General features: G+C 39.8%; 1 protein-coding gene across 2 annotated transcripts; it reads left to right on the forward strand.

The window, feature by feature from the left end:
• The first annotated feature begins 17,398 nt into the window (after positions 1–17,398).
• On the forward strand, positions 17,399–23,509 carry PFN2 (profilin 2). Of its 2 annotated transcripts, none has more exons than XM_021685946.2 (3): positions 17,399–17,766; positions 19,933–20,125; positions 21,834–23,509. In XM_021685946.2, the coding sequence occupies exons 1-3, from the start codon at positions 17,635–17,637 to the stop codon at positions 21,929–21,931; spliced, it is 423 nt and encodes a 140-aa protein (XP_021541621.1). In that variant the 5' UTR covers positions 17,399–17,634; the 3' UTR covers positions 21,932–23,509. The 2 variants fall into 2 exon arrangements, with proteins under 2 accessions (XP_021541621.1, XP_021541622.1); XM_021685947.2 differs by having other exon boundaries at positions 17,540–17,766; positions 22,158–23,509.
• The last annotated feature ends 1,836 nt before the right edge of the window (positions 23,510–25,345 follow it).

Consider the following 25,345-nt stretch of genomic DNA (forward strand, 5'->3'; position numbering starts at 1 on the left):
AGACATGTATCTTAAAAATAGAGAAATCTAGATGGAATACTCAAATATATTTGATTAACTTGTATGAAGGCAGAAAAGGAGGAATAGATGATGGGACAAATAGAAAACAAATAGCAAAATGTAGACCTAAATCCAACCATATCAAGAAGTACATTGATTATACCCCAATTAAAAGGCATGGAACTATTGGGTAGATTTTTTAAAAAGCAAGACCTAACTATATGCTTTCTACAAGACATAGCTTAACATCCAATTTATCACTGAATAGATATTTCCTAATTTGTACATCATGAAATTGGAAATATTCCTCTTTTTAACTAAATGTGTGTGTGTGTATGTGTGTGTATCTGTTTTGAGAAAGAGAGAGTATGTGAGCCGGGGGGAGGGGGGGAGGGGCAGAGGGAGAGAGAGACTCTTATGCAGGCTCCAGGCTCAACATGGACCCTGACATGGATCTCTATCTCATGAGCCTGAGATCATGGCCTGAGCCGAAATCAAGAGTCAGATGCTTAACCGACTGAGCCACCCAGGTGCCCCTTAACTAAGTATGTTTAAGATGTTTAGTAGTTTGATTAAACTATTACAGTTTGCTCTAAGGGTCACAATCCACTGAGCAGATGGAATCTGGGGATCTCATGAGACAATTTTGTTTCTGCTGCCAATTGATTATTTGCTCATGTAACTTTCTGCTCCCTCTATAATTATATGCATCAATATGTCACATTTAAACTTCAGACATGATCTAATATCTAAAACTACATTTTCAGCAGATAAAGTAATTCTAAGAGTCTTTAATGAAGACAGAAATGATTAAATATACAAACCAAATGATATTAGCAGCACTTCTTGCTAATTTAGAGAGAAAATGTGGAGTGTTCAGAGACAGGGGGGCACAGGGAGTCCACAGACCTTGCTTTGACTCCTGCCTCCCCCTCCTCCAAGTAGCTAACTTTTGGGTTACTCACCTGTTTCCTCTTCTGGTTAGAAGGATGACTAGGAGCCAGACTGTTTAGGTTCTAATCAAACCACTTCCTTCTAAGTAATTTTGGGTAAGTTACTTAGCTTTTCTATGCCTTCCGGTCCTCATCTGCAAAATGAGTGTAATAATAGCATGGACCTTGTACAGTTTTTGAGGATGATTGAGTGCATATTTGGAGAGTGCTTAGAACAATGCCTGACACAGAGCAAGCATTATAAAACTGCTAAATAAAATACCTTCCTCATTGAGTTCTTATAACAATTAAGATGAGTTAAATAAATCACTTAGCACTATGTCTGACAAATAGTAAGTACTCGGTCAACAATCGTTGCCATTGGTGTTACTGGAGGCGCTATGGGTGATCATTGTTAACTATTAGCAAATTGTCTTCCTAGTACACTTCCTATCATGCACTGGAAAGAAGTCTCTGCTAATTAATAATGAGTTGGTGATCTTTAGGCATTTTTTATAGACTACACAATCAAGTATAAAAGTGGTGGTAAGAAAAAATTTGTGTGGAGGGGCGCCTGGGTGGCTCAGATGGTTAAGCGTCTGCCTTTGGCCCAGGTTGTGATCTCCAGGTCCTGGGATCGAGCCCCGAGTCAGGCTCCTGGCTCAGCAGGGAGTCTGCTTCTTCCTCTCGCTCTGCCTCTCTCCCCTGCTCATGCTCTCTGTCTCTCTCTCTGTGTGTCTCAAATGAATTAAAAAAGAAAAAGAGAAAAAAGAAAATATTTGTGTGCAAAGAGATACCCTAAGAAGTTAAATAAAAATTGGGCAGGTGAAAATGCTGATGTTCATAAAGTTCTGTCCACACTGTTCCATGCTGATGAAAATGTTGGTGGAGAACTAAAGCTTTAGGAATTACTACCTTTGGAATGGGTACAAGTAATGGAGGAGGAAATCAAGCTTTCAAAGACTGGCAGCAACAGTATCCCCTGAGAGCTTGTTAGAAATGCAGAATCTTGGGCCCTACCAGAATCAGACTTAACAAGATCCCTAGTTGATTCTTACGCAAATTAAAATCTGAAAAGCATTGTTGTAGAATATTTGCACTTTGCATGTTTTTCCCTGGAGTTTATTTTAATACACCTATTAATAATATTGAGATTTGGGCAATATTATGTCTCTTTAGAGTGACACATTTTTCTCTGAAGATATGACTTTAAAATTTGGCCTCATGCATAATTTTATCATATCTGGGGAACAAATTTTTTCTAATCAAAAGCCACTTCTGGTTTTATAATGCAAATCAATGTGAGAGGAATCACCAAGCAGGTTTTATAGTAAATGTCATTGGCATTTCTCAGTTTTATTACATGAGGGATGCATGTATTTTAAAAATCATCCTTGAATCACCAGCATTCAGAATTTCATCACTTCCCACAGTTCACCTTTGCTCAGCCTGAAGATGAGAAATGAAAGATAAAACAGGTCCCTGATTCATGCTTTTTCTGTTGTCATGAAGTCAAAATTCACTGACTTTTAAAAAAGAATGTCTCAAGACCAAATATTTTATTTGGATGTATCTGAACAGCTAAAATATTTCTATTGAAGCTCTCTGTGAGAAAACATTCTAGATATGAAACATCTGTTTTTGATCATTTCTGTGAAAGACTGATCTTTGCACAAGTCGAAGAGGCCCATGGTGATATTGTGTTATCCTAAGTACAGTATTTCTGTGATGCAGTATTCCTCAAGGGTTGGGTAGCAGTAATCACCCTGTAACATGGTTCAAATGTTCCTAACATATTTGGGAATATGTAAATCTGCAAATATATACAACTAGCTTTCTCATTTCCTCCTCCTTTCTTCTTGGGGATAGAGGGTAAGAAGGACGTGGGTAGAGTTTGAACACAGCTATGGAAACACACTAGGGGCTCAATATGAGAGGCAAAGTGCCTGGGAAGCGTCAAAGGAGGCAGGAAGGAGTATGGGTGCACTATTTCTCACGTGGGGTCATTACCACCCGTGCCCCTTTCATATGATCCCCTGGCCCAGAGTGAATAGGACCAAGGGACCTGCCAGTGACTTTCGTGTGGGGCTGGGGGCCATCCATTCACCACCTTTTGCAGAGTGAAGGGTCTGAGAGTTGCATCCTGTAGTCTAAACTTCCTTGTGCAGGGTACGGGAGCACGAGAACTTGTGATCAAACCTTTAGGCTTTCAATCTCGGCTACACTATCAGAATCACCTGGAACAGCTTTTGTTTTTTTTAAGATTTATTTATTTATTTTTTTTTCTTTCTTTCTTTCTTTTTTTTTTTTTTGAGAGAGAGAGAGAGCACGAGCACAAGGGGCAGAGGGAGACAGAGAATCTCAAGCAGACTCCACATGCTCCGCACAGAATCCAACACGGGGCTTGATCTCATGACCCTGTGATCATGACCTGAGCAGAAACCAGGGGCCCCTCACCTGGGAGAGCTTTAAGTGTTACTGAAGCCCACGTCTCACTCCCAGACATTCTGATTCAATTGTTCTGAGGTATGACCTGGCATTGAGATGTCTTAAAGCCCCCTGGTGACCGATGTGCAGTGAGGGGCTTTCTGTACCATAACCCTTAGGGCTCACTCCCCTCTCACCTTCTTCAAGACACTCCCACCTGCCCAATGTCAGCTCCTCTGATTATTCAATTCCTTCTCTCTCTCTCTCTCCCGCTAGAGTTGTCACCTCAGCAACTTTCCAAGCCTGGGTCCTTCTGCCTGCAGTGAATGAGCCCCGAGATTCTTGGGTTTTAAAAATTGTTATGGACTGAATTCAGATGTTGAAGTACCTCCGAATGTGACTGTATTTGGTGACAGGGTCTTTAAAGAGGTAATTAAGGTAAGAGGAGTTCATACAGGTGGACCCTGACCCAACGCAGTGACTTTATAAGAAGAGGTGATAAGGCCACAGGCATAGAGGAAAAACCACATGAAGACAGAAAGAAGAGTGCCCTTCTCTACAAGCCAAGGAGGGAGACTTGTGAAGAAACCAACACTGGGGATACAACCCGATCTCAGACTTCTAGACTCCAGAACTATGAGGAAGCACATTTCTGCTGTTTAAGCCACGCAGTCTGTGTCCTTCTTATGGCAGCCTGAGCTGACAAAGACAGGAAGCTTCCTTCCTGTTGTACAGGGTGTCTTCTCTCCCCAGAGATTGATTCTGCTGGGCCTGTGGATTAGTCTTGAATATCTGAGAGACTTCTATGCACAGAGAGGAACACCCATAATGATATGAACTTGACTTAATGCTCAATGGATTGAGCATTTAGGCATTAATGTAAAATTTGATTAAATTCCCTTAATTTTAACTGAAATTACAAATCTAATATGATTTATTCTTTTGAATACTTCATTACCTTAAGTAGCAGACAACATACAGAAATATAACAAAACTTAATTACATTTAACTTTATTCTATATATCAAATGCCATATATTGAATTTATTTCTTCATTAAATTTGTTTTATACATGCCTAGGATTAAACTTGTTTTATACATTCCTAGGATTATGGATCTTATTTTGACATCTTCCTAATGTTTCAGTAATATTAGTTTGATACATTCTAGGTCACAATCCTCAGACCCCAAAACTCACTGAGGTTCTGGATTTTTTTTTTTTTTTTACCATTTCTTAGGGCACAAAACTTAGTTTTTCCCCGTCATTCAAATCTAAGCCATTAATTACAGTGCTGAGCCTCTTTTTTTTACTGCAAAATTTAGTTGTTAGGTTACTTAGACTTTTTAAGTCCACTCCCTTCTCTAGAGTTAAGTTTGGAACCAGAACTTGGTGTTTGCCTCTAAAAATAATGTATTTTAAGTCTTGGCCAAGATTATATAATGTATTGCCCTATATTGGGATAGACTGATCTGGTCTAATTAGGGTTATAAACAATATATGTGTCTTTACTGGGGTTTTATTATTAGTGGAACCACCAGCATTTCATTCCCCAGGAGCTGAGTCCATGTGCTCAGCAACCCTCGGCAGGATATTTAGGAAATTTATTACCTTGGAGTACACTACCAAACCCTCTTTATATTTGGCTTTTGTGACTGACCACTGGTGCTGATTAACTGTTGGGCTCTCTGTCCATCTAATTATTCTACACTTTCCATTAACTCATTGATTAGCAGCTCATACTCCTCCAAGGACTCCACTTGTTTCAATTGACCTTAATATTATATTTTTTATGCTGAAATCATCACATCATGACCAATGCCTGAGCTTGAGTCACATGAAAAGTATCTTCTAATTAGTTACCCTTGAAAAGTGCCTCATTCAAAGATTTTAACCATCTAAGGCTTCTTCCCAGCACCACTTCAACCATGGGGAGCAGGGAAAAGGGTAGTCCCATCACACATGCTTGAGATCTTTTTGTGATTAGCAGATAATCAAAAAAAGACAGGATGATTCTCTTCTCCCTTGGCTGATTTAGGATCACTCTGGAGAGGCTAAAAGCAAATACAGGTAGTCAGGCAGGACTTTGTGAGAATGACCTGAGCCGATCTGCTGTGAGAGCTCATGCAACAAAGCATGGCCCAGAATTGGGAGGAAGACTCCCCTTGCCCATGGTAATGATGAAGATGATGACAGCAATATCAATTTATTAGTATCACTTACTTGTGGCCGGCCCTATGCTCTTATTTGATATATTCTATACACCATCTTATTTAATAGTCCTCAAAACAATCTTTTGATTAGGTAATATCCACCCAATTAGTATGGCAGGAATTTTATCTAATTGCTAAATGTTGTTTTTCTTTTTTAAACTTTGTCATTAAAGTAAAATATATAAACTGAAGAGTGTTGTAAGTGTACAGATTGATGAATTATTGCAAAGTGAATAACCCATTAAAAATAACCACTATGTGGGACGCCTGGGTGGTTCAGTCGGTTAAGCGTCTGCCTTCGGCTCAGGTCACGATCCCAGTGTCCTGGGATCGAGTCCCGCATCGGGCTCCCTGCTCCGCGGGGAGCCTGCTTCTCCCTCTGCCTCTGCCTCTCTCTCTCTCTATCTCTCATGAATAAATAAATAAAATCTTAAAAAAAAAAGAGTTTGGATGTATCGTGTTGAAATTGGTATTTTAAAAAATAAAAAAATAAAAATAAAAATAAAAATAACCACTGTGGATGAGGGAACTACAATGTTTCCAGCATCCCAGAAGCATTTCTCATGTCCCCTCTGGATCTCTAGCCCTCCTCCCCAAAGCTTGACTGCTACCTTGAATTCTAACACCACAGATTAATTTTGTCTGTTTTTTAACTTTATATAATCATGTCAAATAGTATGTACTCTTTTGTGCCTAGCTTCTTTAATTAAACATCATCTTGTGAGCTTTTTAGCCCTAATGTGTGCAGTGATGTCTCATTTATTATGGTTATGGTATAGTATTCCATTGTTTGAGTATAACTATTCTACTATTGATGAGCATTTGGGCTATAACAATGCTACTATGGAGACTCTTGTAAAGGTCTTTTGGTGCGAAATATGTGAACATGCTTTTGTTGGATCTATACCTATGGATGGAATGGATACATTCCAGGGTATGGACATGTTCAGCTTTAGGACATTTCATACACATCACATCATATCAGGGAGTACATGATATAAACATGACTTATTATTGGTGATATTAATTTCAACCAACTTTTAAGGTCTTGTCTGCCAGTTTTCCCTACTGTGAAGTTACTATTTTTCTCTTTCCGTACCCTATTCAGTAAAAGTGAGTCATGAAGTCCAGCCTGTACTCAAGGGGGAGGGAATTAAGCTCCACCTCCTGGAGGAAGGGATATGAAAGACTTTGTAAGCTTATGTTAAAACCAAAAGCATTAATAAATATTTGTGGGGAGATACTTTGAGGCTAAGCAAGTACCTTGTGTCTTCTAAAAGTTTCATCCCCTAATTTTAGTATTCATCAGTAGATCTTACTTACAGTAGTTATTATTGTGGTTTAATGGTAATTTTCTATTTCCTTCATTCCCTCTACATTTAAGTACCAGAAATTTTTCTGTAAGGAAGATTTGTCCCTTCTTCCCCATTTATTTATTTATATCAATAGGGAGGCATGCATATTTTAAGGGTTATAATACAACACTACCATTATTTAATTTTTTGGCTCAAATTGTTCCAACTTTGGCTATTGGAACCTCTTTCAAATGGTTCTTGTACTTTTAACATGTCCCATCCTTTCTTCTTCTTCTTCTTTTTTTTTTTTTTTTAGCACCTTCTTCTTAAACAGCTTTATTGAGGGTATAATTTATATGCCATAAAATTTCCCTGTTTTAAGGTTATGTGCATGTTCAGTTTTAGGAAATTTATGCCCATCACATCACGTGGTAATTCTATTTTTAATTTTTTGAGGAACTGCCACACTGCTGTCCACAGGGGCAGTACCACTTTACATCCCCACCAACAGTGCACAAAGGTCTCAATTTCTCCACATTCTCACCCAGGCTTGTTTTGTTTTTGTTTGTTTGTTTTTAAGATTTTATTTATTTATTTGACAGAGAGAGAGAGAGCACAAGCAGGCAGAGCGGCAGGCAGAGGGAGAGGGAGAAGCAGGCTCTCTGCCCAGCCGGGAGCCCGAAGTGAGGCTAGATCCAGGACCCTGGAACCCTGACCTGAACTGAAGGCAGCCACCCAAATGACTGAGCCACCCAGGTGCCCCTGTTTTTTGTTTTTTTGATGGTAGCCATCCTAATAGGTGTAAGAAGGTGTATTGTGGTTTTATTTACCTTTTCTTGGTACTAATGCAGTTGTGCACCTTCTTCTGCCATTATTTGACCTTGGGAACCCCTTTTATAAAGTGCATATTCAAGTCTTTGCTCACTTTTTTTTTTTTTACAGGTTATCACTCTTTTTCTTATTGGCTTATAGTTTGTTTATATATTCTGAATGAATACTTCGCTAGATATATGCTTGCAAATACCTTATTCTGTGGGTTACTTATTCTAGTAGGAGGGGAAATCTGTAGCTTGTGTTTTGTCCATGATTTTGAAAATCAACCCTCAGTCCCACCCATTCTTTAAGATTGAACAGTAGTTGTACATTTTCTATGAAATACCCTTTTATTACTTCCTTATAACTCCAACCTCCATTAATTTTTTCCATCTCTGTCCTTCTAGAATGCTGTCTGATTTTGTGATCTAATGGTTTATAATCCTACCCATGCTTATCTCTTACACATCCTCCAGCCAGACCATATTGCTTAACTTCTTTTTTTTTTTAAGATTTTTATTTATTTGACAGAGAGAGCACAAGCAGGGAGAGCGGGAGAAGCAGACTCCCCACTGAGCAGGGAGCCCGATGCGGGGCTCAATCCCAGGACCCTGGGATCACAACCTGAGCCAAAGGCAGATGCTTAACCAACTGAGTCACCCAGGCGCCCCGATATTGTTTAAATTCTTCCCTGCCTACACTTTAAAAGAGAGGGCAGGGACCTTCTTTTATATTCTTAGCATATACCAATATGTACAACCATAGCAAGAGCTCAACACTTGTTACATGAATTGAAAAAAAATTAATACTGCAAGGAATATCTACTATTCATTAAGGAGAATTGCTAGCAAATAAATTGTTGAAATTAAATACATTGTGTTAAAGAGATTTTAAAAACAGAGCCACAGAAGTATTCATGAAAGGAGTCTATCTCTACAATGTAAAGGAATTCTTCAATTCCTCAATGTGTACATTCCTCACAATGTAAAGGAATAGTATTGGGAGTGTTCCTCTTTACCTGCCCTAGATGTTATTTGGAATTCCAGTCATCAATGGTTTTGAATACCACCTTCATTATCATAGTCTTGTTTATTTTTTCACCTCTAAAAACACTCACTTTTCACCTAGAGTTGGTATAATTATCCTATTCTCCATTTGTTTTTTAATGCTTTTGTTCTGCTCTTGGTTTCTTGGTCAAAGTTCGCCCATTCATATCATGAGTCTGCATAAGCCTGAACTAGTAAGGTAGCTGGTCCCAGAAACAATTTTCCCTAAAAGTGAAATCTGAGCTTTCTTAGAGGAAACACAAAACTTTAAAGCCTCATTTTAATGCTTTTTTGGAAGACTACTTAATTAAATATCATTGCGGGGCGCCTGGGTGGCTCAGTCGTTAAGCGTCTGCCTTCGGCTCAGGTCATGATCCCAGGGTCCTGGGATGAGTCCCGCATTGGGCTCCCTGCCCCGCGGGGAAGCCTGCTTCTCCCTCTCCCACTCCCCCTGCTTGTGTTCCTTCTCTCGCTGTGTCTCTCTCTGTCAAATAAATAAATAAAATCTTTAAAATATATATATATCAGGGAAAAAGTAGCTTCCCATGAAATAACTTCTGTTTCAGCTGATTGGCCAATGGGTTAGATGATCACCCTAGCTGGAAGGACATTTTGGAGGTATTTTTAATTGGATTTGTTACCCCTCTCCCCCAAGCAAATTTATGATTGTTAGCAAGGAAGAACAGTAAATAGTGGGTAGGCAAACTGGCAATGTCTAACACATTTGATTAATTGAGTTAAGTGTCATTCTTTATATTTTAAATCTTGCTGTTAGACATTTTTTCTAAAAATATGCTTATCCATTTCCACGCCTTTGAAAGTTCACCAACACAAATAATAACTACATTTTTTTATTGTTACTCAACTTACTTGATTTTTCAATAACAATGGACAACTTATGATATATTCACTTGACGGACTACTGCATAGTCAATCCAAACAAATGTATGGCAAAAGTTTTACCCAAATGCTTTATGAATCAAAGTGTCCAAATGACTAATAAATATGTGACAAATGTGCTCACCTTTGTCATTGGGAATATGCAAATTAAAGCCATAATAAATTACTGTCACATACCCAGTAAAATGTTTATGCTTAAAAAGAGAGAAATGCCAAATGTTGGTGAGGTTATGGAGCAAATGAAACCTTCATACATTGCTGGTGCCAAGGTAAAATGGTATCCCTTTGGAATGTTATTTGTTAGTATCTACCAAACCCAAACCTATGAGCTAGCAATCCCATCCCTAGGTATATGCTTACCTCTGCACACCAAAATACATGCATAAAAGTGTTTATGTTCATAATAGCAAAATCCTAGAAACTAACAAAATATGCACCAAGAGTAGAATGGATAAATAAATTATTGTACAATCACATAATGGAATACTATACAGCAATGAGAATGAAAAAACTACAATTACATACAACACTATAGATGACTTTGACAAACATTTAAGCAAAAGAAGCCAGACACAGTCATGGAAAAGGAACTACTGTGCGAGTCCACTTACATAAAGCTCAAAAATAGCCAAAATTATTCTATGATTTCTAAGAAGTCAGAAAAGTAAATTTTTGAGAGAGTAGTGACTTAAAGTAGGCAAGAAGAGGATCCCTGGGATCCTGATATCATCCTATTTCTTGATCTGGATACTGGCTATCTGGATGAGATTACTTTGTGAAAATTCACCAAGGTATATATTTATGATTAGTTTACTTTTCTGTATGTGTATCATACTGCAATAAAAAGAAGAGAAAGTCACAATCATATACTGCTGTTACAATGAAGGTGTCCCATCTTTTGTCTAAGGGCAATTCTATCCAACCATGCTTTGGATCCCAGGCCATTTTTTTTTTTTTTTTAACTATTCCAGAGCCTTGAGGTATTATTTATCTTCTTTCTCTTATATCTTTAACATCTCCTTCTCTACTAATGCATCCCATCAGCATTTAATCATGTTTGAGACTCTCTAATTAAAACAACCACCACCACCCCCTCCTCTACCCATATGTTCCCTTTGGCTAATTCTCTCTTTATTCTCCTTTACTGTCAAAATGCTTGAATGAAGAAAAGTCTCAGCTCTCTTGCCTTCCATTTTTTCCTTTACTCATTGCAATCTGGTTTACTTCCCCATCGTTCACCTAAATCTGTATTTGTCCATTTCCAAAACAGCCTCTCTGTTGCTAATTTAATGAACACCTTCCAGTCCTCCCATTTGACTTTGTAGCATTATTTGCTATTCTTCAACCATTCCTACCATTTGGAAAAACTCTCTTCCTTGGACATTTATGACCTAGCTTGCTCCTGATTCTCTACCCAACTTCTCTAGCCACTCATTCTGCTTTCATTGTAAACTTCTCTTCCTCTACTCATTTTTAAAGTGTTATCTCAAGTCCAGATGTCTCTTCTGAACTACAGAGCTGTACATGTAACTGCCATGCAGCATTTTTACTTAGATGTCTCACAAGTACTGAAAAGTCAACTAAGCTTAACATTTTCCTCCTTGATGTTGTTCATCTTGCTATATTCCTTGTCTCAGTGAATAGCACCAACCAGCACCCATGCCTGAAACTCAAAGTGAATAAAACACAGAAGATTCACAATTGTGGTTATAACTTCTGCTTCTGGCATCATGGTTGAACTAGATATTGTAGGGGAATTCTCCTGCTGCAAAACAACTACATACTGGATCAAAAACATTTTTTGATATTTTGCTTGGCTCTCAGAAATTAGAAATCTCTTCAAAGACCCCTCTTCCCACCAAATAAAGAGAAATAAATCTTGAGCAGAAACTAGAGCAAGGGTCTGTATGCAAGCTGGAGATATGGGGTTGGTCTAAGTGCAAATGCCAGTAGCAGCTCTGTGTGAGGAGGTGGATCAGATACTCCTGCATCCAGGGGCCATCATAGGAAGGGTTAAAGTGGCCCCAGGTTGCTAGTACTCCTGGGCACATAGCAGAAGCAGATGCAAATCATCTTTGAAAGAAAGTGTCCTCAATTTAAGCTATCAGAGTTCCCACATACTAAGATCAAGGAAATATGAATTCACAGTCTAAAATCACCAAGTATACAGGAGGCAAGCCATCATGGGTGAGAGAGATAAAAACATACAACTTATTTAGATACTGGATTGTCAGATACAGAGTATAGAAAACTAGGTAAGAGATGTTTGAAGAAACAAAGTATGGAACCACAAAGATAGGCAAGCAATTACAGACCATCAGGAATAAGAAAGATCTGGGTAACAATAAAATGGAACTTCTGAAAATGGAAAATAGATTTTAAGAAACAAAAAGTCAATGTAGGGGTTTAACAGCCGATGAAACATAACTGAAGGATGAACTGGAACATTTGGCTGAAGAAATTACCCAGAATGCAGCACAGAGAGATGGAAAATATGAGAGAAGCTAAGAGATTTGGAGAACAGAAGAGGAAAAGGAAACATTTATTCTGAATCCCAAAAGAAAGAGAGAACAGAGAGGAAAAGGAATAATTGAAGAGATAATGACTGAGAATTTTCCAGAAGTGATCATGGATATAAAACTATTTTTCCAAGGAGAGTAGAGTAAAAGAAACCTAGATATAGATAAATCATAGTGAAACTGAAGGACAGAAAAAAGATTCCAAAATTAGCCAGAAAAAAAGAACAGATCATTCATAAAAATACAATCAGCAATGATGAAAGCCAGAACGAATGCCATATTTTCAAAGTGTTGGTCTTGTATTGTAAATTCAACCTCTTTTTTAAGAATGAAAGTGATACAAAAACATTTTCGAATAAACAAAAATACAGAATTTACTAGGAGACCTCTATTAAAAGAACTTCTAAAGATTTACTTCAGGAAGAAGGATCATAGAATAATGGTCTGAGATATAAGAAGGAATGGTAAGTTAAGTAGCAAATGTATATGTATACAGTTGACCTTGAACAACACAGGGGTTGGGGCACATACCCCTCATGCAGAAAATCCATGTATAGGGGCTCCTGGGTGGGTCAGTCGGTTAAGCATCTGCCTTTGGCTCAGGTCATGATCCCAGGATTTTGGGATCCAGCCCAGTGTTGGGCTCCCTGCTGAGCAGGGAGCCTACTTCTCCCTCTCCTCCCTGCTTGTGCTCTCTCTCTCTCTCTCAAATAAATAAAATCTTAAAAAAAAAAAGAAAATCCATGTATAACTTTTGACTCCCCAAAACTTAACTACTATAGCCTACTATTGACTGGAATCATTACTGATAACATAAATAGTTGATTAACATACATTTTTAGTTTTATGTATTATAAACTGCAATCTTGGGGCAAACTAAGCTAAATGTCAAAGTAAGAAAATGTCAAATCATAAGGAAGAGAGTACTGTACTGTAAAAAATCCATGTATAAGTGGACCCATGCAGTTCAAATTCATGTTTTTCAAGGGTCAACTGTGAATACATATGTATAAACAAACATCTGTGTGAAATAGTAGCCTGAGGAGGAGTGACCAGATTTAAAATGTTCCAAGGTCCTTGGATTGTCTGGAGGTAGGGTTTAAGATATTATTTAACTTAAAGCTTTGTTCTATTAAATATGCATGGTAAAATTTTGAGGGTAACACTAGAGGAATAGAAATTAAACATATAAATTGAATGAAAAATTAAAATATTGCCTATTAGACAAAAAGCCAAATTCCAGCATTTATAAGAGACATCTAAAATTTAATTACAGGTAAGGGGGGTGGAGGGGGAAGAAGGAGAAAGAGGAGGAGGGGACAAGGAAGTGGGAAGGAGAGAGAAAAGATCAGATAAATATCAATAAAAAGAAAGCTAGGATAGTTACCTTACTATTTGACAAAAATAAAATTTTTTAAAAGATTTATTTGAGAGAGCGAGCAAGCATGGGAAGGGGCAGAGGGAGAGGGAGAGAGAGAATCTTAAGCAGACTTCCCGCTGAGCACAGAGCCCCCACGTGGGGCTCTATCCCAGGACCCTGAGATCATGACCTGAGCCAAAATCAAGAGTCGGCCGCTTAACTGACTGAGCCACCAAGGGGCCCTTTGACAAAATAAATTTTAAGACAAAACACATTATTGGCAATAAAGAGGGCCGCTACTTAACATAAAGGTTAAATATATCAGAAAGAAAATACAACAATTTTAACTTGTATGCATCCAATTAAATAACCTCAAGCTATAAAAAGCAAAAATGCATTGAATTTCAGGATAAAATGGACAAATCCAGAATTGTAGGTACTCCATGTTCTTTACTATAAAAATCATAAATAAAACAATGAGTGAATACATTCAAAAGACAACATTTGTATTGCTTGTGTGATTTTTCTCCATTTTTCTAAATTTTATTGTTTTGATAATTACTTTTACAATTAAAACACTTTTTCCAAAAAATAAATATGGAGGTGAAATTTTAGTTAATTGAGGGTTTGGGGTGGGCTTAGTTAATTGTCATTTTACTATATTTGGGGTAATTATGTAGTTTTAGTCTATACTAATGTTTAACAGGGTGAATACATTTTAACACAACTTAACTCCTTTTTCTTTGTATTTTTACTAAAATGTCAAATGATTTACTCATGGACTTAAGGAGCTCAGACATTCCTTGACTGATACATTAAAGAATCTGATTTACCACATAGTTTCTGTTTTCCTAAATAAGAATTTTGGAAAGAATGCGTAATAACTCACTCCTAATTTAAATATGCCACCACTGATTGTTAAAGGCTGTATCATTCTGGATATCTGTATCAACAGAGCTATGATTTTTCTCTACTTCTGCCCAGACTTTGGTATTATCGCTGTAGGGATCAGTTACCCTGAAAAAACAAAACAAAACACACACACACACACACAAACCTAGAAAAAGATACAAATTGTTAATTCTTTTTTTCATATTGATACTTCTTTGGACTTAGCGCATTGCTATTCCTAAAACTCAGTGTTTAGCCTCTATTTATGTCTTTTGAAATGTGTGTGATACGCAAGTTATATGAAATAGTAACAGATCCTTGTATACAAATAGAAAGTAAGACAGCATGCTGGGAGGCTGGTTCTAAAGAAAATAGGCACAGGATCATTTTATAATAGTACAGATCTTCCTTAGTTTACAATGGGATTACACCCTGATAAACCCATTGTAAACTGAAAGTATCCTAAGCGGACAGTGCATTTAATATACCTAACTTAGAAACATCATAGCTTAGCCTCGCTACCTCAAATGTGGTCAGAACACTTGCATTAGCCTACAGTTGGGCGAAATCATCTAACACAAAGCCTATTTTATAATGAAGTGTGGAATACCTCATGTAGTTTATTGAATACTGAAAGTGAAAAATAGAATGGTTGTATCAGTTGTTTACTCTTGTGATTGTGGGGCTGACTGGGAGCTGACTGCTGACTGGCTGCCCAGCATCACCAGTATCACACTGCATACCACTAACCCGGGAAAAGATCAAAATTCAAAATCTGAAGTACAGTTTCTACTGAATGCCTATGGCTTTTACATCATGGAAAATTTGGAAAATAATAAATTGAACCCCTAGTAGGTAGGGGACTGTCTGTACTAAAAAGCAGACAGTAAATAGATTCCTTTGAATATATTATCTAAAAATCTAAACAGTAAAGCCTCATTTAATCTATTACACAAAATATGTTTTTCATAGTTTAAGTTTTACTGGATGCTATTCTGGGAAAGTGATAACACTATGTTGAAAAAGTAAAATGCTAATGTTGAAGTGTATCAAATTTGAAAAATATGGAAAAATGTTAGAAATTCTAAATTCTTCGGAACGCATTACCCAATAGATATGTTTGAGAATCTTTTTAGAACCTTTTGAAATTTGAATATCCAGAATATTCAGTTGGTCTAATCCTTTTGCTGTTTAAAGACAACAAAAGAATAAAAATGGATGCAGTTATTTCCAACTCTTTGCAATAATAGTCTGGAAATGAAATCTCAAAAACTCAGAGTAGATTAATAAATAACATTCAATTGCAATATACTTTAAATTACTTTATCTTTATTTTCTCTCTTTCCTGTTTAAATTTATTAAATTATAACATGCATACTAAAAGCACAAATCATAACTGTACAGCTTGATGAATTCTCACAAAGTGACCATATTCAGTGCTATCAATACACTGTATTATTAACTTTTAAGGTGATAAACTGCTAAGATTGAAGGATTAAAACCATCAAAAACCACTACAAAGAGGTAAAGTAATAAACCGATAAGTGTAACTAGATCAGGTGGGAGGCACACCTGCAAAAATGAAACAATTTTTGGCACACATTTTATACCACATAGGTATTCTGTATCATCAGAACATGAGAAAATACATTGTCTCAATCTGATAGGTTCCTGACTTGGGGGTTCTCCTACTGTGCTTTCCTCCCCTCCCTTGCAGAAGCTGATTTCAGCAGAAAAAAATATAAAAGCAAACAGCAGAAAAAATAAAAACTTCAGAGCCAATTAAACTGCTTAACATTTTTGTCTTTTCATGAGCTACAGCTGTGTCACAAATCGTGACCTTACGCGATAACTTTAAATTTGAAATTAACTTTTCAACGTTTTAAATGAGCTTTCTTCCTTTCCTTGATTGGCAGATCATTTTTGTTCACCTAAAATTAAAACTGTTGTAGGTCGTCTCCTAATTCCTTGTCTAGTCAAAGCACCCAGAGGTTACTAAAGAGGTAGGAGAATCACAGGGACTCCACCTCGTAAATACAAGCCATTCTCAGACCTGGGTCCTGCAATTATTTTACCTTTGAATAGCAAAAAGAATTACTATAATATATTCATCCGAGGAACCCTTTCTTAGGTCTTGCACTCTGTATTTTCAGCGATTTCTTTGACCCGCCAGTAAGTTTCCCAGTTAGCCAACAAATAGTTTACGTAGGTCGCTATTGGTTTTGTTCGGAATTTAAGAGCAATTTAGCCACAGGTGATTAGCAATCTTAAGGGGGTTCTTACTGTCAAAGAATCCAGAGAATGCGAGGCCCTGGTACCCAAATGAGGCAACAATGAAAGACCGGCAAAGCTCAGAAATGTTCCTGAGAGCCCCAAACGCCAGCTCAGATTTCAGGTTGCCGGGACGCGCCCTCTCGGCTGCCTGTACCGCCAAAGGGCGGGGGGCTCCAGGGAAGAGGGTGCCATTGAGGACGCCCGAGATGAGCGTGGGCGACCTTGCCACTGCCACCCCCACCACAAACAGGAGTAAACGCTCCACATCCCGTCACCAGGGCAACTCGGCAAGCCACCACCAAGGCTCAAGATTCCGCACCCCCAGCCACCGGACGCAGAAAAGAGGCGCATCACGACCCGGCCGCGGGGACGGGAGGCGTCTCAGACACCCCCGTCCCTGGGGTGCCGAATGCGACGGAGGAACCGCCCCCTCCGCGGGCCTCGGGCAGCCGCCCCCAGCGACCCCACCGCACCCGGACCTCTCTGGCGCACGTGGCGGCCGTGATTGTCCCAGAGCGGTATCCCTCCGCGCCCCCGCCTCAGTCTCCCCCTCCCTTCCCGGGACCCTTCGAGTCGGGGCGCCGCGGAAGGATCGCACGCACGAGCGCGCGCACGCCCGCCCCGCCGTGGCCGCGGAGAACTGAAAGGTGCCGCGGTGAGGAGCAGCTGCCGATACCGCCGTCGCCGCCAACACAGCCGTTCCGCAGCCTCCCGCTGGTGGTTAGCCCCGCGGCTGCGGGCGGGCAGGCAGGCAGGCCGGGCGACCTCGGCGGCTTGTCCCTCATCGCCGTCCCCGCGTCCTCCCGCCGCAGCTCCTCGGGGAGGGGGGCGGTCGGTGCCTGCGCAGAGCCGCCTCCTCCCCGCCCCCGCCCCGCCTCCCCCCGCGCCGCCGCCGCCCGCTGCCGCTGCCGCCGCCGCCGCGCCTGCTGCTCCTCACCATCCCCGCTGCAGTGCGAAGGGCTCGAAGATGGCCGGTTGGCAGAGCTACGTGGATAACCTGATGTGCGATGGCTGCTGCCAGGAGGCCGCCATTGTCGGCTATTGCGACGCCAAATACGTCTGGGCAGCCACGGCCGGGGGCGTCTTCCAGAGCATTACGGTGAGGACCGGCGGCGGTCTGGGTTCCCGTTCCCGTCCCCGGACCCGAGCGGGGCCGGCCGGCTGTGGGGCCACGGAGGGCCGAGCGGGCAGGTGTGGTAGGCGGCCGGCGCCGAGGATGCGGCTGGGGGGCTGGCGGGGAGGCCGAGGCCCGGGGACGCCCCCTTGCCCGGGGCTGCGCTGACCCGGCGGGGGCGGCGGCCTGGCTCCCTGGCTCCCTGGCTCCCTAACTGCCCCGGCGGCCCCCGGCGTTTCCAGTGTCAGTCCGTGAGACGGGGGGAGGGGGCGCACCGGTTGGGGGGGGCCGGCTTTTTTTCCCCCTCGTGCGGCTCTCTGTGGTCTTCTGCAAGCCCTAAGGTTTGCTTTGCATGTCCCGGGGTGGAAGCGGGGTTGGGGGGACCGGGCCGGGGCGCGCGTGGCCCGGGCGGGGGTCCTCCGGCGGCCGGGGGTCCTCCGGCGGCCGGGCTGCCCCTCGCTCCGCGGACAGCGCGCCGCCCGCGCCGCGGGCTGTGGGAGGCGGCGGCTGCCCGGCCCCCGGATCCTCGCAGCGACTTTGCGTAGGTTTGCGGGTGTCCAGGCCTTTGGGGCTTGAGAGAAATGTACGCCGACAACGTAGGTAGATTAGTGAATCTCGACTTCAGCTCTGGCTCCGTAGGATTTTTTTTTTTTTTAATTCTCCAAGATGGCGAACTGCCATTGATTTCTCTCCTCCTATGGAGATTCATCGATATACCGTTATCCCCAGTTACGCAACATAGCTCTGAAAAAGGGGGTGCTTTTATGGAGCTTACAATCTGTGAAAACCGAGGGGACACTTTACTTTTCCAAGTCCCTCCCTCTTTAGTGAAGATAGTAAAGGAACTAATGCAGATTTATGCTTTACAGTGCCTGATTTTCTTGTGACCTGCTGGTTTTGACTTGGTTGCCACATGTTTGGGGGATAATTGTTACTAAGCCTCCAGTGCTGCTTTATTGTTTGCCTCTTTCTGCCTCTTTCTTGACGATTGTGTCAAATACAGGGGCATTCCCTTAATTTCTTGGCCCCACGCTCCCCTCCCATCAAACGCCAAAATTCAGGCCCCCTATTATGAGTGCTACTAATTATTCTGTACTACTAAACATGGCTTAAGATCTGTGTAGAACTCAGTCCTTGATACTAGTACTTTAAGGTCTCCTATAACCGCAGTGAACTAGTTATTATAGAGAATTGGCATCTATGTGGCGATCAACTTTTTTTCTGCAGTCCTCTTGTCTTTGTGTGAGTTCCCGCTGTCTGGCTGGGAAGATTGCGGGAGTGTGCTTGGAAATGGCTGGGGCCTGCTATGACTCTGCAGTTCTGATGGGGGCGACGCCTTCCTTCTTATTCAGGGAATGTTAGAATGCACGTTTTCTCCTTTCCGGTTCTGGTGACTACCTCAGTTTCTTTCCCAGTCTCCATTTTCTCTGGGTTTTTGTTTTTTGTTTTGTTTTGTTTTTTACCGTTGTCTACTGCAGTGCCACCAACAGAATCCTCTGCATTTGCCCAGAAAGAAAACTGATTACTGAGGTGGGAGGGGAAGGGAAGTTGGAGAGGAAAAAAGAGAGTGGCTAGGAAAATAGGAGGAAGATAGGAATTTGGGAATGTGTTGAGGTCTAGGGTTTGAAGTTCATATTATGGGGGATATTTCAAGCTATTTAAAGCAGAGTAGAAGTGAACAGGTGTGTTAAGCATAGGCATTTTTTCAGGAGACTTTCAAGCAACTTTAAGTTTGCAGCATAACTGTAATGTGACTCAGGGTGACAGGCAAGCAGTTGTTAGAAGAGTTTATAGGTGGATCTTTACCATTACATAAGCACTTCAGGTATCCCCTGACCTTGAAACAGTTTATAAACTGTTAAATTTGCAGTTTATTTAGTGTGAACTATCAACTACATAGCTTCTTTGCATAGACTGGTCTTTAGTTAGTACACAGTTAACTGTGAATTGAAGTGATACAAAACATGTAGTCATATAAGATTAATTCTTTAGAAAGACTGAAACTTGATTTTACATTAGTGAAATGTGCATGTCTTCTAGTACAATACAAACTTGGCATGCAGTTTTTCCACTGATATGGAGGCATGAAAAGAATTACAACTTAATGCTTTTTCCTTTCTTTTCTTTTCTGTTTTGTTTTGGCGGGGGCAGCCAGTAGAAATAGATATGATTGTAGGAAAAGACCGGGAAGGTTTCTTTACCAACGGTTTGACTCTTGGCGCAAAGAAGTGCTCCGTGATCAGAGATAGCCTATATGTCGATGGTGACTGCACAATGGACATCCGGACAAAGAGTCAAGGTGGGGAGCCAACATACAACGTTGCTGTCGGCAGAGCTGGTAGAGGTAAGCAGAGTACTCTTTTGGTTAAAAGTTGCACGCTACATTACAACTTATTAAGCAGTTTCTTTAACATTTTGAATTAAAGTGTTAGTCCATAATGGCTATTAAGGTGGTTTTTGTGAACTGCCCAGCACTGAAGGGAGGCATTGCTTTGCTTTAGATTTACCAACTCTACATCAGCTGCATACACAGCCTAGTCTCTGAGATCCTGACTTTACTAAAAAACAGATTCACATATTATTCACATATGTTAAATCGTTCATATTGTTTGGTTACTTTAGTCCTTTTGAGTCTTTCACCTTTGCATCTCTTCCCTTTCTTGCATTTTAATTATTCACTGCTCAGCATAAAGAAGGAAAAATGAACATTTGCTCAGTTTTCTGTTAGAAATACTGTTAGGGAAGGGGAAGAGAGAAATAATTAGAATAAGGTTTTGTAGTAAGCCACCTGTTTACTAAAGTATTTTCAAAGACTAAGTGTGTCTGTGAAATTTAGATTTGAAAGTAGGAAATTATATTTCATGTATACACTTGGTCCAGAAGTTTTGGTGTTTCCTGACTGTTGTCAACATTGCAGAAATTCTTACTAACCTAAATAAGTCTCACTACTTTTTTGCAAAAAAACTTCCAAGATTGAGGTTTATTATGACATCTAATTGATTTACAAATACATTTAAATGTATTATCCTTTGTAAATATTTTGTAAATTAAGAGGGCTGTGTAGCCTCAGATAGCCGACTTGGCACAGCTGATTTTAAAACCAAATCTACCATGTGAATGAACTTGAAGCTCCTCTGAGCTGTAATTTACTGCAGTGGTTCTGCCAACTCCTTGTGATTATCCTGAAGGTGACTCTTACTTTGATGTGAGTTGATGCATATGAGTATTTTTCTGTAGGAAAATTAGATAACTGAAATAGTAGACACATCTCCAAATATTAGCTGAGTTCAGATAAATATGTTCAAAAGAAGTATTAACCAATGTGACATAAAACTAGAATAAGATTTTTATGCTATACAGCACTACTGACATCTAGTGGTAGCAAGTATAAAATCAGCCATACATGTGTATTTTGGGGCTAGACCTCTGAATTGCATCATAGAAGAACCTGTTGTTGGAAATAGTAATCCTGTTTCAGGATTTCAGACTCACTTAAAAACAAAGCACAGCGAGGATATCAATTAAGCACAAGCCTTAAGTACTTTTTATTTGGACTTTTCTGAATGGCACTGAAAATGCTCTTTAAAATTTGGTCTTGGTTTTCCTCTGGAATTAATAGACACATTGAGTCTCACTGGTAAGACATAATAGTTTGTACTTAAGCCTGTTAAAGTTGGGGAGCATTTTGTAAATAATCACCTAAGTTTTGTAAGTTTATATTTTGGGGGCCAGTCTAATAATTTGTCATAACTAACCAGTTTTTTGCCCTAGAAGATAAACGATCATACTTCTTTTTTCCTAGCTAGGGTAAAGATATTTTTATGGAGTGCTGCAGCTGCACTGATTGGGCTTCCAGGATGCAGTTTATAGTGTTTTCAGCATATTTCTAGTTTGAAAATTCTCCTTTTGGAGACCTAGTTGACTTCAGTGCTTGACAGTTCGCGGAAAACTAACTTAATGTTAACTTATTAATCGGGGTTCTGTCTGCTAAAACTTATGTGACTTTCTTGATTAACACTTCTTTTGAAACACTTTTCTTCTTTCTCTTTCAGTCTTGGTCTTTGTAATGGGAAAAGAAGGGGTCCATGGAGGCGGATTGAATAAGAAGGCATACTCAATGGCAAAATACTTGAGAGACTCTGGGTTCTAGCTGCTAGGCAGACTGTTAAGTATTAGGGGAAAATTGCTCTTAAACTTTCCTAGCTGTAAGCTTGAGTCTTAATTCTGGAAATTTTATTAGCAATGCAGGGTGATGGGGTATGAACCTGTGTCTCCTTTGTATCCCTTTGTTGGTGGGGAAAGGTGTCTTTCTTTCTGCCCTCCCCCCCCCTTAAATAATTCTGTTCACTTTTGTTTTGTTTCCCTGTGTACTCCAGCATTGGTTATAGTCATGGGAAAGGAAGGTGTCCACGGAGGCACACTTAACAAGAAAGCATATGAACTCGCTTTATACCTGAGGAGGTCTGATGTGTAAGCAGCCTCTCCCCATCTACCTAGCAACTGTCTTCATCACCACCCCAATTACGGTCACAGTGCTACCAGACTATAGATGGTAGCTAATTTTTCTTTACCTATTTTCTAATGTCATGATTCCTGTTTGCCCAATGGATCATTTGTATGTTAACCACTGTATGTAACCAACCCTTACCTGGCAACATAATTGCAGCACAATAATGATTTGCATGATACCTTGAAATTTGGGGGGGAGGGGGCATGCCAAGTTGGGCATCACTTTGTCTTAGCAATTAATGGGATATTGATAACTAAAATAAGTTAATATTAAGCAAGGTGCCGGTTGTACAATCTCTAATTTGATCAATGTCTTTCAGCACTTTGAGCATTTACTTAGCTCATTTAGTCTTCCTTTTGTAGCGCATGGTTGGGAGGAAAAAGTGCATGCATCTTTCCTTCACTCCTCTTTTCCCACCCTTTCCCTTTGCATATAGGTATTTGGTTTGCTTCCATCTTTTATGCAGTGCCTGGTTTATTTAACCAAGTAATAATCCCTTTTGTTGATGAGCTATTGAGAGCTGCAGTAGTTTGCTTTCAGTATTGTTGCACTTGAGTAGAGACAGACCTTCTGTCTATAGGATATGTGAAGAGAGCAACTGCAAAACGAGAGCAAAAGGCACTTCCTCCCATGACCTTACAGTAACCATACAGATCGAATTCCCAGGGACATTCCATCATTGCAGTAGCTCAGATTTGTGTTCCTGTCTCTTTCTTTGCACACCAGCTCTACTCTTTAGTAAAATTGTAAAAGGCTGCCATTATGGACATTAGGTATCCCAACATAACCATCTGGAGTGTGTCCAGTTTGTTCTTCATAGGACCAATTTTTATTTGCAGCTTGAGTTTTTTATATGAAGTTGCATTATTGTGGACTTGGCTGTCTTGTGATGAATTTTTTTCATATGTGTTCTGTGCCATACTATTGTTAAAATGAACTGTTGCTATTGTGAGATGGATTTTAACTGACCTATTAAAGGTTTCTTTCGAATGGCACTACTTTAGGGACATTCTAGTATTTGCTTCTATTGTTTGGGCCTTGTGGATAATGTACAGATTTAAAAACAAATCTTGTTGCTGATTTGTCCATTTCTTTCCCTGCACTTTGTTACATCCGGGATACAGTCTAACTCATCTGATTTAATATGCATTTAAAAAAATGCCATAACTATTAAACACCTTGTTTACAGACAGATGAAATAAATTTATTCCAACCAAATACTCTAGACTCCTGTTGTTTATGTAATTGTCTTACTGTTACAGTTGATTTTTGACACATTGGACTATACAGAATAGGCCAGGCTCTGTTGCAAGCATAAAATCTTAAAATTGAGCTCATGGCCTATTCCATATCCTGTAGTATTTATTATAAATAAAATGAGTGCCTGGGAATTTCTTTTTAATGGGCTTTTTCTGTTTTTTAAAAAGGCTTTTAAAAGTCATTTTGGGCTCATCTTTGGGCTTGTGAGAGGAAAACTGGAAAACAGTGGAACTGACTTATCCACTAGAAATTATTTTCTCTTGTAGCTGGTCTCTAGCTGTGAAATCTAGTGAGCAGTAAGGAGCCCAATACCAAGAAGGGTTTCTGCATTGTAGATTCTTCTGTGTTGAACTATCGTGTGACTTTAGATTTGGAAGCTATATTGGCATGCTGAAGTCAACCAGCTGGGACTCTCACATAAGAGATGTTCCTTAGGCAGCATGTAAGAAAAGTGGGATATTCCTGGAGTTTCTCTGGAGTGACCTATTAGCTCTGACTATGTAAGAGTCAAGTTTAATTCCAGAAGTCATAAGGTCTCTGGGATATATTCAATAGTTTAGTAAATGTTAGTTTAATACTCTTTATGAACTGTGAGGCAGAAGCTTAGAGCAGGAGTGCTCAAAAGTTGGTGGGTCTAAGCAAAACTGGGAAGCTGGTTGTAATGCAGATTCTGGGCTCTGGATTTTCACCCTAGAAGATGGGATTCCATAAGCTCCTTCAGAAGTCCCTTTAGAAATAATCAGCAGGTCAGTCTGATTCACTTTAAGTGGTCTATATGCTACCCTTTGAGAAACAGTGGGTTAGGGAATGGGAATCTCCACCTTATTAAAATGTACTGTGCATAACAAATTTTTTTGCCAGTGTTGTCAGCATTAGTTCCGAATTAGTACAGACAGGGATGTAAAAGTATGGAAGATAAGGAATTTGGGGCTACTTTGGTAGTTGGACATACCTTCAAAATTGAAAAAAAACTTCCAACTTCCTGACCTGTTAAGAACCCAGTTACGAATAAAAGGTTGGTCAAATGAAAATTTGGTGGTTGGGTTGTGATGATTTGAGATTTTACAGTAATAATATACATTCGAACTTCAGCTGTAAAGAACTGTTAGGGTAACTGATTGGAAAGCAGTGACCGAATTTGTGAAGCCCTTAAGGAACCTCTAAGTGAAAAGTGTGTGTTTGGGAGTGTGGGTAGGGGAGTAGAAGATGGTAGAGGGCAACTATAACACTAGTATTTAATGAAATAATGAAACTAGCTATAGGCCCCCTATCCACAAAAAACACTTAATGAAAATATATGTAGGTAACTGTTTTATACTTAGTTCTAGCAATTTAACCTAAGGAAATGGGGCTAAACACATTTGCATACCAGAATGTGATCATACCACATTACTTAAAATACCTAAACTTGGAACACTACAAGATTCAACTTTGAGGATTATGGGTTGAATGAATTACTGTATGTCCAGAGAATAAATAGTCATTGAATAACATGAGAAAATGCTCACCAGTAAATGTTAAATAATGAGGTAATGAACAGATGTTGCATACAGTATAAATACATAGTGTATAATATATACATGTATTTTACATAGGTATTTCTGAAGGCAAAATATCAAGATAAATTCATCTCTGGGGTAAGTTTCCATGTGACTACTTTCATATCAGAAAGGTTTTAAATTAGGAAAGTATTTTTTAATGGAAATTAGATTTTAATTTTATTTAATGTCCTATTTAAAAAGCTGTATAGTTACACCATGAAGAAATTATAAAAGATTTCAACTGAATATTAGT

The sequence above is a fragment of the Neomonachus schauinslandi genome, chromosome 1, assembly GCF_002201575.2.
Source record: "Neomonachus schauinslandi chromosome 1, ASM220157v2, whole genome shotgun sequence".
Lineage (NCBI taxonomy): Eukaryota > Metazoa > Chordata > Mammalia > Carnivora > Phocidae > Neomonachus > Neomonachus schauinslandi.